This window comes from Lodderomyces elongisporus, chromosome 2 (assembly GCF_030384665.1).
Source record: "Lodderomyces elongisporus chromosome 2, complete sequence".
In the NCBI taxonomy this organism is placed as follows: Eukaryota; Fungi; Ascomycota; class Pichiomycetes; order Serinales; family Debaryomycetaceae; genus Lodderomyces; species Lodderomyces elongisporus.
This window is the reverse complement of record NC_083674.1, coordinates 438,485-453,188: the sequence shown is the minus strand read 5'-3', so window position 1 is coordinate 453,188 and position 14,704 is coordinate 438,485. Positions and strand designations below refer to the sequence as shown.

The 14,704-nt window shown below is 37.5% G+C and overlaps 7 protein-coding genes across 7 annotated transcripts; 4 read left to right on the top strand and 3 right to left on the bottom strand. All coding sequences in view use genetic code 12, as the record gives it.

The window, feature by feature from the left end:
- Nucleotides 1-27: 27 nt before the first annotated feature.
- On the bottom strand, nt 28-3,960 carry RPO41 (DNA-directed RNA polymerase; the record flags this gene model as incomplete). The annotated part of the gene is made up of 1 exon (XM_001526614.2): nt 28-3,960. One exon carries the CDS (start codon nt 3,958-3,960, stop codon nt 28-30), a length of 3,933 nt encoding a protein of 1,310 aa, XP_001526664.2.
- Nucleotides 3,961-4,793: 833 nt separating this feature from the next.
- Nucleotides 4,794-5,495, bottom strand: SNF7 (ESCRT-III subunit protein snf7; the record flags this gene model as incomplete). Its single annotated transcript, XM_001526613.2, has 1 exon — nt 4,794-5,495. The coding sequence occupies one exon, from the start codon at nt 5,493-5,495 to the stop codon at nt 4,794-4,796; it is 702 nt and encodes a 233-aa protein (XP_001526663.1).
- A 771-nt stretch (nt 5,496-6,266) lies between these two features.
- On the bottom strand, nt 6,267-7,391 carry sed5 (Integral membrane protein SED5; the record flags this gene model as incomplete). Its single annotated transcript, XM_001526612.2, has 1 exon — nt 6,267-7,391. One exon carries the CDS (start codon nt 7,389-7,391, stop codon nt 6,267-6,269), a length of 1,125 nt encoding a protein of 374 aa, XP_001526662.2.
- Nucleotides 7,392-8,364: 973 nt separating this feature from the next.
- GRX1_3 (Glutaredoxin-1) lies at nt 8,365-8,679 on the top strand (the record flags this gene model as incomplete). Its single annotated transcript, XM_001526611.2, has 1 exon — nt 8,365-8,679. One exon carries the CDS (start codon nt 8,365-8,367, stop codon nt 8,677-8,679), a length of 315 nt encoding a protein of 104 aa, XP_001526661.2.
- A 442-nt stretch (nt 8,680-9,121) lies between these two features.
- On the top strand, nt 9,122-10,519 carry PVL30_001459 (uncharacterized protein; the record flags this gene model as incomplete). The annotated part of the gene is made up of 1 exon (XM_001526610.2): nt 9,122-10,519. One exon carries the CDS (start codon nt 9,122-9,124, stop codon nt 10,517-10,519), a length of 1,398 nt encoding a protein of 465 aa, XP_001526660.2.
- A 913-nt stretch (nt 10,520-11,432) lies between these two features.
- On the top strand, nt 11,433-11,750 carry GRX1_2 (Glutaredoxin-1; the record flags this gene model as incomplete). Its single annotated transcript, XM_001526609.1, has 1 exon — nt 11,433-11,750. The coding sequence occupies one exon, from the start codon at nt 11,433-11,435 to the stop codon at nt 11,748-11,750; it is 318 nt and encodes a 105-aa protein (XP_001526659.1).
- A 714-nt stretch (nt 11,751-12,464) lies between these two features.
- Nucleotides 12,465-14,328, top strand: TUB2 (beta-tubulin; the record flags this gene model as incomplete). Its single annotated transcript, XM_001526608.2, has 3 exons — nt 12,465-12,476; nt 12,874-12,909; nt 13,027-14,328. 3 exons carry the CDS (start codon nt 12,465-12,467, stop codon nt 14,326-14,328), a joined length of 1,350 nt encoding a protein of 449 aa, XP_001526658.2.
- Nucleotides 14,329-14,704: the final 376 nt, after the last annotated feature.

The following is a 14,704-nucleotide window of genomic DNA, read 5'->3' as shown; positions in this document are numbered from 1 at the left end:
TGTTTTTTTTTTTGTCATTCCCTTCAATTAGGAAAAGAAGTAAAGGGAGTCCTCGACACTGGCAACATTGTAATCACCTTTCTTTGGTACATCGGGGAATTTCAAAGGACTCAACACAGGCGTGGTGTTGTGTCCTTTTTTCGGTGCCCTCATACTTTCCACGTCATATTCGTTGGCCAATGATATCGTCGTTACCATTTCCTCGCCTGCCTTGACCTCATCTGGATTACTAGAGTTGAGCAACTCTAATCTCTTACGTTCCATATAAAGCTCGTCTGATATCTTCACTGCCCTCTTCAATTCAAGCGCCCATTGTTTCCTAAGGGTTCTGATTTTGTGTGCAGCTTCAGTATTTGTCGGAATATCAACAAAGTAATATGTATTTTGGTATCTCTCCATAAACTCGTCTTTTAACTCTTCAACTAAGTTTCTAGAATGTAACTTGACAAATTCTTGTCTCAAAAGAGTGTTCATAGTGTCGACATCCGATGCATGGGTCCAGAATGAGTCATGAACAGATGCAAAATGAAGACCATGTCTACCACAAGCGCTCGCAGTCATCAACATGTGCGATGCATCCAACGAATGGATAAAGTTTGGTGGAAACCCGGCAACTTGCTTCCTCGAGTCGACACTAGTGACACCTGTAGGAGTTGTTACAGAAATATCTTGGACAAGTGTCTTGACTGCAATCAGCTTCTTGTGTCTATATGGTTGTACACATGGCAAACCCAATGGTGACGTCCAAATAACCGATGAGGAGTGAATTTCTCTTCCATTAGTGTTGTCGTCACTGTAGTCGATTGATACTGATCGACTGATTCTACGAGCAGCCTCAGCCAACCAATCTTGAATTAAATGGGCATTTTCAAAAAGCTCTCTAATGGAAGCAAACACAAGCACAGTCAAGTAATTAAGTTTTGGTGCAACATCCTCTCCTTCATCAAAGTATTGCAAGATTTGCTTCTTAATTTGTTGTAATGCACCAACGTATGTCACACCATAAACGTTGGTCATCACTGTTTGCTTAACAACTTTACGCTTAATCTTACCTTGCAAAAACTTGGCATGCTCATTTCCCTCTGCTGCTGCTACGCGTAACCTCTCTTCAACCAAGTTGGCAACAAAAGTGTAAACATCTTGCGGCCTATCTCGTGGCATCATATTGACTTGTGTAGCACCTTCAACGTCACCACCCAATGCAGCATAATGTTGAAGACCATTACATGTACCATCCTGATGCACTGGTAAATGCGAGACAAATTTTGTGGGATCTTCCAACTTGTAGGCCTCTGCAAGCTCAAAGCAAACACTTAATGCCTGCCATGGCTTCTCAGCTTTGGTCCACCATTTGTTGTTATATGGGTCCTCGGCAGATTTGATTGCATCCTCTAATCTCTCTTCAACAAATTGAATTCTTTCCGAAAGTGGTGCCTTATCAATACCGTAAACATTGGCAAGTTGAACTTTCAACCACTCCAAGCCTCTTTTTCCTAATTCCTTACCATCCCAAAATAAAAATAATGATCTTGTTATATCACCTCCCAAGTGGTTAAGGAAAGGTGTAATTGGATACGCTCTTCCTCTAAAATCAAGATTACATGGAAAGTAAAGTTTTTCACCCAAATATGCACGTGCAATCTCCAACTTGTAGTTGTAATCACACCTCCTTGATCTATTTGAAGCAAACTCTCTTGCTGCCTTGTTGAAAGCTTTATCATACTCAAATATCTGTCTTGGGTCCATGGTTTCTGGTCTCGCAGGTAAGTTTGCTTGGTCTGAAACCGGTGGGATTGTAAGATATTCTTCGCCAGTATTCCAGTAATGTGATACAACATCAAAAATTTTTCTATTCATGGTCCAAGGAGTAGATCCCAATACATTCAAACCATCAAACACTTCGGTCAAATTTCCCCTCTTTGCTGCGGCTTTGACATATGCTGAAGTTTCCGGTGACTCTTTTAATCTGATCAAACTTTCCTCAGAGTACAATGACCCACCTCCATAGTAGGAGCTCCATGGCTTAGGCTCAACCAACATAGGCATAGATTGAGGCATAATAGTATCTGAGAATTGATTACCACTCAAAACTTTTCTTACTTCAGAATGAATATTGAACATACCAGACTTGCTTCCTGAATTCACGGTCACCGAATGGAAGAAGGCAGGATGAATTGCGCTTTCTTTCTTTCCGTCAACATCGCGAGTAACTTTTACCTTGGCGGATGACATAAGGAAAGAAAGAAGAACACCTCCTATCTTGGAACGTATCAGCGGATCCCAAACCAAACCTTTGTCATCCTGTTTTTCCAAAGATTTTCTAATCACTCTCTGCAATTGTGTTGAGCCGGCAAACTTCTTACTCGCAAATAATTTCGCATCCTTCTTGGCCAATTTAGACACTTTACTCTCTGCTTCAAAACTCTTTCCAACTCCAGCCATTGTTTGACTTATCCTCATCCCTTTGTTTGAAGTATTGGCTGCGTGTTGCCTTAAAACGTCCAAAATAGTAATAACTGCTGCTCTCTCGGCTGGAACTTGAATCAAATAGGGTGCGTATAATGCACGCTCTCTGGCATCTTCGGTTGAACCTTGTTTTGCACTCTTGTCACCATTGATCAAATCACGACACAAGTCTTGTTCACGTTTAATCAAAGGCATCAACTCTTGAAACCATTCGTAACATTTTGCGTTAAGACCTTTGCTCATGTTCAAGTCCCCACGCTTGGTAGCCTCTTCAAAGTCGTGCTTCCATTTTTCTCTCGCACCTTCCATTCCTCTAACCTCAATTTGTCTCTGTCTGTCATGATTGAACTCGTCAAGTGCCCTATTGAATTGTTTTTTCTGTTCAGCTGTCTCCAACTTGTTGTAAATTTCGTAGTAATCAAGTTTACCCGAATTAATCTCGCTTTTCACATCCTCATCCAAATCCTCAACAATCTTTTCAACCTCCTTGGCAAAGAGTAATGCTGCACTAGGGTCCGGATCTAATCCTAGTAAAGAGTGTCTAACAACTTGCATTCCAAATGAGTCAACAGCATCCAACTCTGCAACATTGCGTTTCTTCAACATATCAATCGACTCCTTTGATTGCAACTTAACAGTGTCCTCGGCAACACTGCCACTCTCCTTCTGTAGTTTGTATTGCTTGTAAACCTCAACAAGCTCTTGAGGCACACATGATTGATTGATAACTTCAGAGTCAAAAACCTTGTACATATTGTCGGCACCAATAACGTCTGAGTTCTCCAAAACGGATCTGATCGATTTTGACTCATCCAATTTATTCAAAAATTTATCTGGATTTTTGTTCTCAGCTAGTAATTTTCCAAGAAACACGGCTTGCGTTCTTTGGTCTGGCTTGAAGTCACATTGCTTTTGCATATCCTTGGCAATTTTCTCCAATTTTTCAAATGTCACAGATGATTCATTCGCAATCAGTTGCAAAGAGCTGTTGGCTATTTGGGTAAGTTCCTCTGCATTAACCAATTTTGCCAATGACTTTAGAATCCGGAAAGATTGTTCATAAAACTGTTCATTTGAAAATGACACTAACATCCCCTTTAAATAATCTGTTTCTCTTTGGAAAGGGTGTCTGTGGATATCATCCTTGGTCGAAGTGAAAAAATCACTCTCTCCTTTCTCATTCTCGGGTAATCTATAAAGTTGGGGATTCAAATTTTGGAAAGATGTAGTGGCAATCCGATGGTTTCTTAGCGTCGATCGCACTTTCTCGGTATCCACCTTGCTGTCCCTTAATGGGTTCAAAAATTGCTGGTGTAATGGCGTGATGGATGGTGGTTGTATTACTGAAGCTGCTGCTGCTGCTGCTGCAGATGTCGCAGTTGCACTAAACTTCAACCCGCAAATCTGCTGCTGCTGGTGCTGCTGCTGTTGTTGATGTTGTTGCCACCTGCATTTCAACCCGTTCCGTAGTATTGATCTCTTTACCAGGTACATCTTTGACTTTTGAGAATTAAAGATGTGGTTGATTATATTCTAAATCCAAAAAAAAAAAATGAAAATATTTAATAAATAAATGAAAGAGAATGATAAATGAACTGGTTGGGAAAAAAGACGAAGAGATGATGAAATGTTTGTTTCTATTGTGTACATTCCCTCTCATACAATTTTTTTTTTCTTTTTCCTTTTCTATTTCAAAAAATATATATAAAAAAAAATAAAAAAAATATATATATATATATATATATATATATATATATAAAAGAAAGAAAGGCAGAAAAAGTTTTTTTTTTTTCTTTTTTTTTTCGCCTCTAAAAATTTCTTTGTGTCTTGCGATCTCTTTAGATATGAATACGGTCATCACCTATAAAGCATGCCGACTATATTTTTTTTTGGACAGAAGACAAAGTCCTTTGTGACTAAACATATCGGATATAGTGATAAGCCATAGATTGCATCTATCAGTGAAATACCTTCTCTTTCCTGACATACCTCTACTCTTAGTTTGTATCTAGTTTAATTACAAAAATTCAGTTGAAGACGACCATTTTCTACAAAAAGAAAGCGAACTTGATCTCCAAAATTTTTTGCTAGCCGAATATCGGGAATAGTCTATAAACATCATCATAATACTATTTATTTCCTCAATACTATTTGTAAAGTTGTGTATATTGAAAAAAAAAAACTATTGAACTGAATATGTGAAATAACAACAACGATTAACAAAAGGCACGTAAACATACACATTTGCTTATCTGCCTATCTGCTTATTGATTCGTCTAAAAAAATCACTTCGATACTCTCCATCTTTCACTCTCACGCATTTCTCATTATAATCCCATTTCGGCTTGTAAAGCTTTCAAAGCTTCTTCATCCTCATCATCTTGCGAGACTGGTTGTGCTTTGGATACACTTGGGAACGAGGGTAGTTCTGTCTCCTCTTGTTGCTGTTGTTGTTCCCTCTGTGCAGGTTGCTTAACTTTCGGTACTTTATGCGTCTGTTGCTGTTGCTCGTCTTCTTTATTCTCTCTTTCCAACTCGGCCAATTCTTCATCCAATTCATCTTCATCAACGTATTCGTTCCCAACGGGTCTGGAAATGGCATCTGAAATTTCATCGGCCAACTCAACTTGTTCTCTAATCTCATCCATGGTCTCTTCAACTTTATCCACGTTGTACTCGCCGTGGATCTGTTTCATTGCTGTAGCACCTTGTTTCATTGCTTTCATGGTTTCCAAATTCAAATTGGCCCCTTCTATCGAAATCAACTGTGTTTCCAAAGTTTCTATTTGGTTCTCAACTTTGATCAAGTTGGTTTCGTATCCCTTTTTACGTTTCAAAGCATTCTTTGCCAAATTGGTCTGTTTCGATGCTACATATTTCCGTGCTATTTGATCCTGGTCATCCATCTGTTGCTGTAAGTGGTTCTTCTTCTTGTTTAATGTGGAAATATGTTCTCGAAGTTCAACGATTGCCTTCTTGGGCAAATCCTTCTTTTGCTGGGAGTTGCCTCCAAAAAAATAACCCCACATGTTAATTGTAATATGAATGTCTAGTGATGTGTTTGGATTTGTAAATGCTGGTGTTTGTAAACGCTGGTATTGGTAGTCGTTAGTGTCTTCCTCGTCGCAAACAGAAAAGAAAGTAGTATACAAGTAATGACTTTCGTATCTAAGTAACTAGTCTCTATTCTAGTACCTAATCAAAAGAAAAGAAACAAAGTGAGAAACAATCTTGTCTTGGATGTAGATGCGTAGAATGCAGTGTGGAAAGACCTTGTGAGAAGATTATAAAAAGTGTTTTAGGTTGCTTATCAGTTCAGTCAACTACGACAGCCACTAAGCTTCACAATGGAAAGAGAGAAAATACATATACATATATATATATTTATATATATTTGTGTGTGTGTGTGTGTGTGTTCGATTCTTTATGAGCCACATACGTAAGTTTCTCGCTCATAGAATTTGATAATACTATCACCGAATACACGACTTGCTAAATACCCAACCCCGTACTTAAAACTTAAAAAAAAAAAATAAAAAATAAAAATAAAAATAAACCTATACGTTGATATCAATTACATAACAATTACCATTAGCACCACTTATTTCATTATAATACTATCTTATAAGAACAGTAGTTCTTCTTTTAAATGTTTCTTTCTTGTATTTATATTTATATGGATAAACACTCTTTAGTATATGGATAATAAAATACTCAAAAAGAAGCGTTAAAAAAAATAAAAAAAAATAAAAAAAAAATGAAAAAAATAAGAAATTAAACAAAAAAAGACCCCCCACTTATCAACTAACAAGCACCCAGAGGAAGAAAAACACAATCAACACGCCAAAAATTTTTAAAAACAACCATCTATTGCTTGTAATGTGAGCATAATATTTCAACAATTCTCGTTGTGCTCCATTGATGTTGAGACTAATATCCTCAACATTGGCATCGATCCGCTGAATTTGCTCACCTTGTTCGCTCACCATCGTGGCCAATTGCTGAAACAAATTGCCCACTTCGTTGATGGTGCTTTCAATGCTCTCGACTGCTCTATTCCTCAGCTGTAAATATTGTTGACCACTATTTTGTTCTTCCATCAAGAGCATTTGTTGTTGTTGCTGGTCCGGTAATGTTAAGTAATCGGAGTTGTCGTATGGTGAAACAAGCGGAGGATCAGCTTCGTTATCAAGACCATACGGCGAAGCACCTTTATTGCCCTGTTGCTGCTGTTGGTGTTGTGCCGCAGTAGAGTAGGGAGAAGATGCTGAGGTTGTGAGATAAGGATTCTCATTCAAGTTGCTTAGCGAATCAGATGCTCTACCAGTGCTTGCCAACTCATCATCTATCATTAACGGCGATGATGTGTTAAGACGGTTATTAGAAACCGCAGAAAGAAAATTATCTTGACGACTCTTGTTCATTAATTCATTCTTTTGCCTCACTTCCAACACATGTTTGAACTCACCAGAGACATTTTTCATTTTTGAATTGAGCAACGTTAACACGTTTTTGCTGAATTGGGTTGTTTGTGAGTCAACCATAATTGAAGATTCGCCCTTCATGTATTTTTGCAAGTTCTGAATATTAGTTTCGATTTTGAAAATATCCTGCTTAATCACATATGTAAGCTCTCCTATTTCAATAGGCTTATCATCGAAAAGTGGCTTCCTCTTGGCCAAGATCGCTAGTTTACTCAATAGTTCTGTAACATGTGATATGTCTTTAGCTATTAGGCTTGCTTGCTGACTAAATTCTGATTTCTTTGGAAGTTGGTGCACTTGTTGGGAGCTGTTTTTTCTGCCACTGCCATGATGTTGTGCTTGTTGTGCTTGTTGCTGTTGTTGTTGTTTTCTATTGATCTTTTCGTATGTGTTGACACATTGTTGAAACTCTATGGTTCTATTCTGTATAGAGACCGACATTCTGTCTTTTCTTGGTAACTTTAAATACTTGTGGTTGTTACTTTGAATACTTTGGCGTCGTCTATGTAATGTGCTGGTCCTTGTGTGTTATTTTTTTTTTCTTTTCTCTCTCTCTCTCTCTCTCTCTCTCTCTCTCTCTCTCTCTCTCTCTCTCCCCCTCTCTCCCTCTCTCTCTCTCCCTCTCTCTCTCTCTCTCTCATTTCCTCTGCCACCTCACTAGCCGTCATAAGTTTGATTGGAAGCAAACAACATTACTCGGTAATCAACACAATGGAAATCTACTGATGAAATGTGCACATGGATTAGAGAAGTTGTGCAAATTGGCTATTGATCTGACAAACTACTCGCTCTGTTTAGTTAAAACTTTGTTATTAAATGTGTTTATGGAAAAAAATTATGGTTATCTCTCGTATACTGTGACTTCTATCAAAAGCCTTATTTAGAGTAATAGATTAAAAACGTTGCTCCATTCCTTGAGGCGAATGAAGGGCAAGTTGATCATAAATACATTAAAAAAATTACTGTGTCTGTTTTCTCTATTGAACCAACAGAGTTATTTCGAATCCTATATCTCCTTTTCCTCTGCCTCCTCTGCCTCCTCTGCCTCCTCCTTCTCCTCATGTTACTATCAACATGGCAAAAAGCAGGACAGAATCAAGAGGTCGTGTTTGTGGTGCAAATTATTGCATCATACTGGTAGCTGACTAAACCACTCCCACCTTCGCAAGCAATTGTAAATGCATTTTTTTTTTATATAATAAATAAAAAAGGGTGAGCCACGCTTTCGTCGCCATCATACCCAATATTCTACAATCCTTTTTTTTTTTTAATTTGAACAAAGAAAAGGAACCAAAAAGAAAAAATTTAAAAAAAATAAAAAACTAGCAACAGTTTAATGCTTAGAAGTGTTTTTCGTTCAATAACTTTTTCACCAACATCATTGTATCTGAGACGTTATATATCACAATCAAACATGGTTTCACAACAAGTCAAAGACAAAGTCGAGAAATTGATCAAGGAGAAGCCAATTTTTATTGCTTCAAAGACCTATTGCCCATACTGTCAAAAAACTAAGCAGACAATTGGATCTATCACCAAGGATGCATACATTATAGAATTGGATGAGTCGGAAGATGGTGCAGAGATTCAAGAAGCTTTGCTCGAAATTACTGGCCAAAGAACTGTGCCAAATGTCTTTATTGGTGGCCAACATGTTGGTGGTAACTCTGATGTGCAAGCATTGAAGTCTGAAGACAAGTTGGAGGACAAGATCAAGGCTGCCTTATAAAATTAAAAAAAAATGTTTAGAATAACTAGCACTGAATAAAGGATAAAACTTTAGGTAATTTAAACTTGTAAAAAAAAATATCGAGTAGGGTCGAGCCAGAGTTTGAATAGAGTCGAATTGACTTGACTTGAATTGAATTGAGCTGATTTGATGTGATGTGGAGTACAATTGAGATTAATTGGTTATACTGCAAAGCATTGTAAGGTTAATGTTGCTTTAAAAGTAAATGATAACGCCGGTGAGAAGCGCGGGTAAAACTCTGATAGGAAAAATATGCTCTCGATTACTAACCGAGATGTCAAGGTTTATGATTAGTAGATATCATCCTTCTCATTAAAACCTTTTTATCTACTTTCACTCTTCTTCCACTACTGTTATTATTACTACTACTTCTTATTTTGTTTCTTTTTTTTTTTTTAAGCCTACTCTTTTTGTTGCCAACATGACCGTGCTTGGCTCATTAAGTACCTTAGGTATCAAGACAAAAATAGGGCTAGGCATTCTTTCGCTTTACACGTCATATGAAGTCTACATGCAAGTACGAACGCACTACATCATCAAATCCCGCAGAGATGAATATCACAAGATCATGAAGAGCCAGGGTTTGGGTGCAGACTTGGACTACTCTAAATTCAAATCGGCAACAGTAGCAGGAATGTTTGTTAACCCATTTGAAGAATATAGACCACAAACTGTTTTTGAATTCATCCTCGTGAGGATAATGGAATTGTTTGAGCTGATATATGGTAGTACTATTGAGGTGCACAAGAAACTACCACAACCTCATGATGGAGCTGTGGAAGTTGAAGATGAACTAAAAAGTCACAAACCAGATTTGAACAAGTATAGATCCAATTCAAAGATTTTACAAGAATGTTTAAAGAGTAACAATTTCGATGCATTATTTATAAAAAGCAAGCAGCAAGGTTGGTTTTTCAAATCGTTGTCTTCAACCACTTTGGTGGATTGTGCATTGCGAGATCAATTACTATTTACATGGATTGGTCAATCGTGTGCCTTTTTCCAAATAAGCGGAATTAATTTCCTTACCGACCCGCTCATCAGTGATCATCTATTTACACCTTCCTTGGGTCCTAAACGACTTAATAAAGCACCTATGACTTTGGAAGATATAAAGTACGCGACAAACAATAACCTCAATTTTGTATTAGTTTCGCATGACCATCCTGACCATCTTGAGATGGACTTGGTGTCCCAAATTCGAAATGAGAGTTATTGGATTGTACCTATGGGTCTTAAGAAACGACTAGCCAGAAAAGGTATCTATAAGGTGGTGGAACTAGACTGGTGGGACACGTTGGATATCACGAGGTACATTACAAGCGACACGACAAATTTTCCTGATAAATACGAGATTGTGTGTGTTCCCTCGATGCATTGGTCCGGCCGTCACATTATCGATGCAAACCAATCCCTTTGGTGTTCATACATTCTTCGACGCAATGGCGAGTCCATATTGTACCATGCTGGAGACACCGGTTACCTGAAAGAATTGTTTGATGTGATTGGTCGCAAATATGGACCCGTGACATTAGCCCTTTTACCCATTGGACAATATTGTCCCAGCTGGCATCAGAAACCTCGTCATATTTCACCTGCAGAGTCTTTGGAAATATGTAGACAAGTTTCGGCCAAGTTTATGAAGGGTGTTCATTGGGGCACGTTTAAACTTAGTGGAGAACCCATTTTGGAGCCCAAGAATATATTGAACAGTTTGGCCAAGTCAATCAATAAATCTAGGGAGTATAGAGTGCCCGAGTTTGGATTAACTTATCTATACGATCTTCAGAGTAGTAAAGAAATAGAATTGCATGGATAAAAAAGAAAAATAGCAAACTAGTTTAAAAAGTTTACAATAAAGTAGAAATTAGTGGATTGGAGTAGAGGGAAATAAAGTAGAATAGAATAGAGTAGAGTAGAGTAGAGTAGAGCACAATAAAACAAAATAAAATGGAATAAATACAGTATATAGCATGCTATATCGATTATTCTTTCTGGTTGTAGATACAGATTGAACAACTTTTTTTTCAGGTACAGTGCATTACTAACATGCACCCGGAAGATATTTGCAGCCATTTCAACTTTTGATTTTCGTATATACTTTCCCTCTTGATCTATCAATCTATCTCGCTGTACCTAAATGATTTACTAAAAATTTGGAAATTGCGGCAAAAACTTTGTTGTCGGAAATTCTCAAAACCGAGCACGGGGTAAGGACTCCAATTTGTTTTTGATCTTCTACAATCTTCCAATGAGACCGACATATGCTCTTAACCGTGCTTTCTAGTAATGAGTGGGGATAGGGGGTATACGGGGTATAACTAAAGCTTCCTGTCTTGCTATCCCAAGCAAGATTGCAAAGGCAAATGATTTCAAAGTTGCTATTATATGCACTGTTACATAGTCGTGTAATAATTCCCACCCTTCCACCACTACCACTACCACTACCACTACGACCACTACCACTACCACCACTACCATCACCACCATCCTCTTTGCATCTTTCCATGACCCTCTGTCAATGCTCTTCTCTCGCATAATTGATCGCAACCCTCGTCAGAATCATAGCAAAGGAATTTATAGTCTGGGTCCAGGATATATACATATATAAAGATATATATATCAGGGTTTCTTTTTTCCAAGAAGGAAATATCAACGCCTTCATTCTAAAAAACATATAGCCTACATTATTTGCAAAACGTATAGAACGGAGTAATCAATTCTACAAGAAAATGTCTGACGCACAAGCAAAGCAAAAAGTCCAGAAATGGATCAAAGAAAAGCCCATTTTCATAGCTGCCAAGTCATGGTGTCCTCATTGTGCACAGGCAGAGAAGACAATTGATCATATTACAAAGGATGCATTTGTTGTGGATATGGATTTGGAAGACGATGGTGATGCTATTCAAGAGGCCGTGACTGAATTAACTGGACAGAAAACCATTCCAAACATTTTTATTGGCGGAGAGCATATTGGAGGAAACGATGATTTGCAGAAATTGAAAAGAGAGGGCAAGTTGCAAGAGAAGATCGATGCTGCATTGAAGTAAAACATGGTCCACGAGAAAGTTGCGCCTCACAAAATATATTTTAGATAATGAAAATGGAAATTAAAATGAAAATGACACAGTATAGTGTCGTAATTTAAAGAAAAGTTGTTAAATAATCTATATTAATAAGAAGGTAGGGTAGGAAAATGTGAGCTCCGCTCAACAGGAGTTTTCACTTTATCGATTTCAGTCTACTCTAATCTTTTTCAAATCTTCTTTAATCTTTTTTTTTTCATCCTTATCTTTCACTTTTTGTTTGTTTGCTCGTTCGGTTTTGTTCTGTTGCTTTGGACCATCTGTATAGACGTGTGGATTTTCCTCGTCTAATATTTTCTGGCAGCGAGCGATAATCAATATAACTCTTTTGAGAAATAAAAAAGTATTTGTGTCACGTGATCATGTTTTGAAATGTAAACAAAGCGAATTGAAGAAAAAAGAAAAAGTTTTTTTTTTGATACACGCATTCCCTGGAGCGAGAAAATACAGTAGTGATTTAAGTGTTACTATTAGAGGTAGTAGTAGGAGGTACGCAGATCAGATTTTACAACAAAATATACACTCACAAAAGACGGCTGTTTCTATTAGTTGTAAACATCAACATCAAATCTTTAATACTACTCACATACATCTCTTCTTTCCTTTCCCTTTTACACCCCCCTCCCAATCATCATCTTCTTCACCATAATTCAAATACTTTTGATACATTAAATAAATATGAGAGAAATCGTATGTTAACAAAAGAGGAGAACAGAAACTAAAAATTTAAACATGCAACAAGAAACCAGAAATAAATTAAAAAAATACACACACACACACAGACACAAGTCGAGAGGCGGCAGTACAAGACACGTCTGTTTAGCAAACTACACCAAAGTATTGGCTTTGCATCTCATGATTCATTAACGGATCACCCCTATTTGTATCATTTTGCAAGGGATCCAATCCTGTCATTTTGCAATACACTCACTGGTTGTTACATGAATCAATAAGAGTCGTGGTTTGTACTCTTATTCGTTTTTATTTAAATTTTTATTTTCATCTTTCGTGTTTTAATTTCTACTCTTTATACTTTCAACATTGATCCTACCAAGTCAATAACCAATACTAACATATAATCCATTAGATTCATTTGTCAACTGGTCAATGTGGTAACCAAATTGTACGTATCATCCAATATCTTTCAAATTAGTCCTATTGGAATAAAATGAATATAAATATATATATATATATGTAAAAGCAAGTTTTTATTTACTAACATAATTGTTTTTCTTTTTAGGGTGCAGCATTTTGGGAAACCATCTGTGGTGAACACGGTTTAGACAATAGCGGAAACTATCACGGTGATAACGATTTACAAAAGTCTAAATTAGACGTTTACTTCAACGAGGCAAGCTCCGGTAAATACGTTCCAAGAGCGGTGTTGGTGGATTTGGAGCCAGGTACTATAGACAATGTCAAAACATCCAATATTGGTAATCTTTTTAGACCAGACAACTATATCTTTGGCCAAAGTTCTGCTGGTAATGTATGGGCAAAAGGTCACTACACCGAGGGAGCAGAATTGGTCGACTCTGTGATGGACGTTGTCAGAAGAGAAGCTGAAGGTTGTGACTCTTTACAAGGTTTCCAAATCACCCACTCCTTGGGTGGTGGTACTGGTTCAGGTATGGGTACTTTGTTGATCTCCAAGATTAGAGAAGAATTCCCAGACAGAATGATGGCTACATTCTCCGTGGTGCCATCTCCAAAAGTTTCAGATACTGTTATTGAGCCATATAATGCAACCTTATCGGTCCACCAATTGGTTGAAAACTCCGATGAGACATTTTGTATCGATAATGAAGCTTTGTACAACATTTGTCAAAAGACATTGAAATTGCCACAACCATCTTATGCTGAATTGAATAATTTGGTCTCATCGGTTATGTCAGGTGTCACTACTTCATTGCGTTACCCAGGTCAATTGAACTCGGACTTGAGGAAATTGGCCGTCAACTTGGTTCCTTTCCCAAGATTACATTTCTTTATGGTTGGTTATGCGCCATTGACTTCGATTGGCTCCAAATCTTTTAGATCAGTTACCGTGCCAGAGTTGACTCAACAAATGTTTGATTCCAAAAACATGATGGCTGCTTCTGACCCTAAGAATGGTCGTTACTTGACAGTTGCTGCATTCTTTAGAGGTAAGGTTTCAGTCCAAGAAGTTGACGACGAGATGCAAAAAGTGCAAGCAAGAAACTCGTCATACTTTGTCGAGTGGATTCCAAACAATGTTCAAACTGCTGTGTGTTCAGTTCCTCCAAGAGATTTGGACATGTCTGCAACTTTTATTGGTAACTCGACTTCGATTCAAGAATTGTTCAAGAGAGTTGGTGACCAGTTCAGCGCCATGTTTAGAAGAAAAGCGTTCTTGCACTGGTACACTTCAGAAGGTATGGATGAGATGGAATTCACTGAGGCTGAATCGAACATGAATGATTTGGTGAGCGAGTACCAACAATACCAAGAAGCAAGCATTGACGAAGAAGAATTGGATTATCCCGATGAAATGCCAATTGATGAAGCAGTTATCGAGTAGAATGTGAAACATATTCATTGAAATAAATAGAAGAGATAAAGAAATATAAACTCCTTGTATAGAGGTGGTTTTTTTTTGTTGTTTCTTTATTTACTTATCATCATTACTACAAAGTATGAATGTTTCACTTCTTAGTTTTCCTCCCTTTTTTTTCTTTTAGTTTGTTGTTGGTTTTTTCTTTATAGTTGTATACCCGCCTTGCCCACTATACATTGTTTGGCTAGTTATTTAATAATCTTTTTATAGCCTTTTAACTTCAGTTGTAGATTTACTAATGGATGAATATTGTTGACTCAAGCAGGTGTACATCTTTGAAAGGAAAACTAGAGGAAAACTCGAGGAAGACGAATGAAAGACTAATGAAAGACAAAACAAG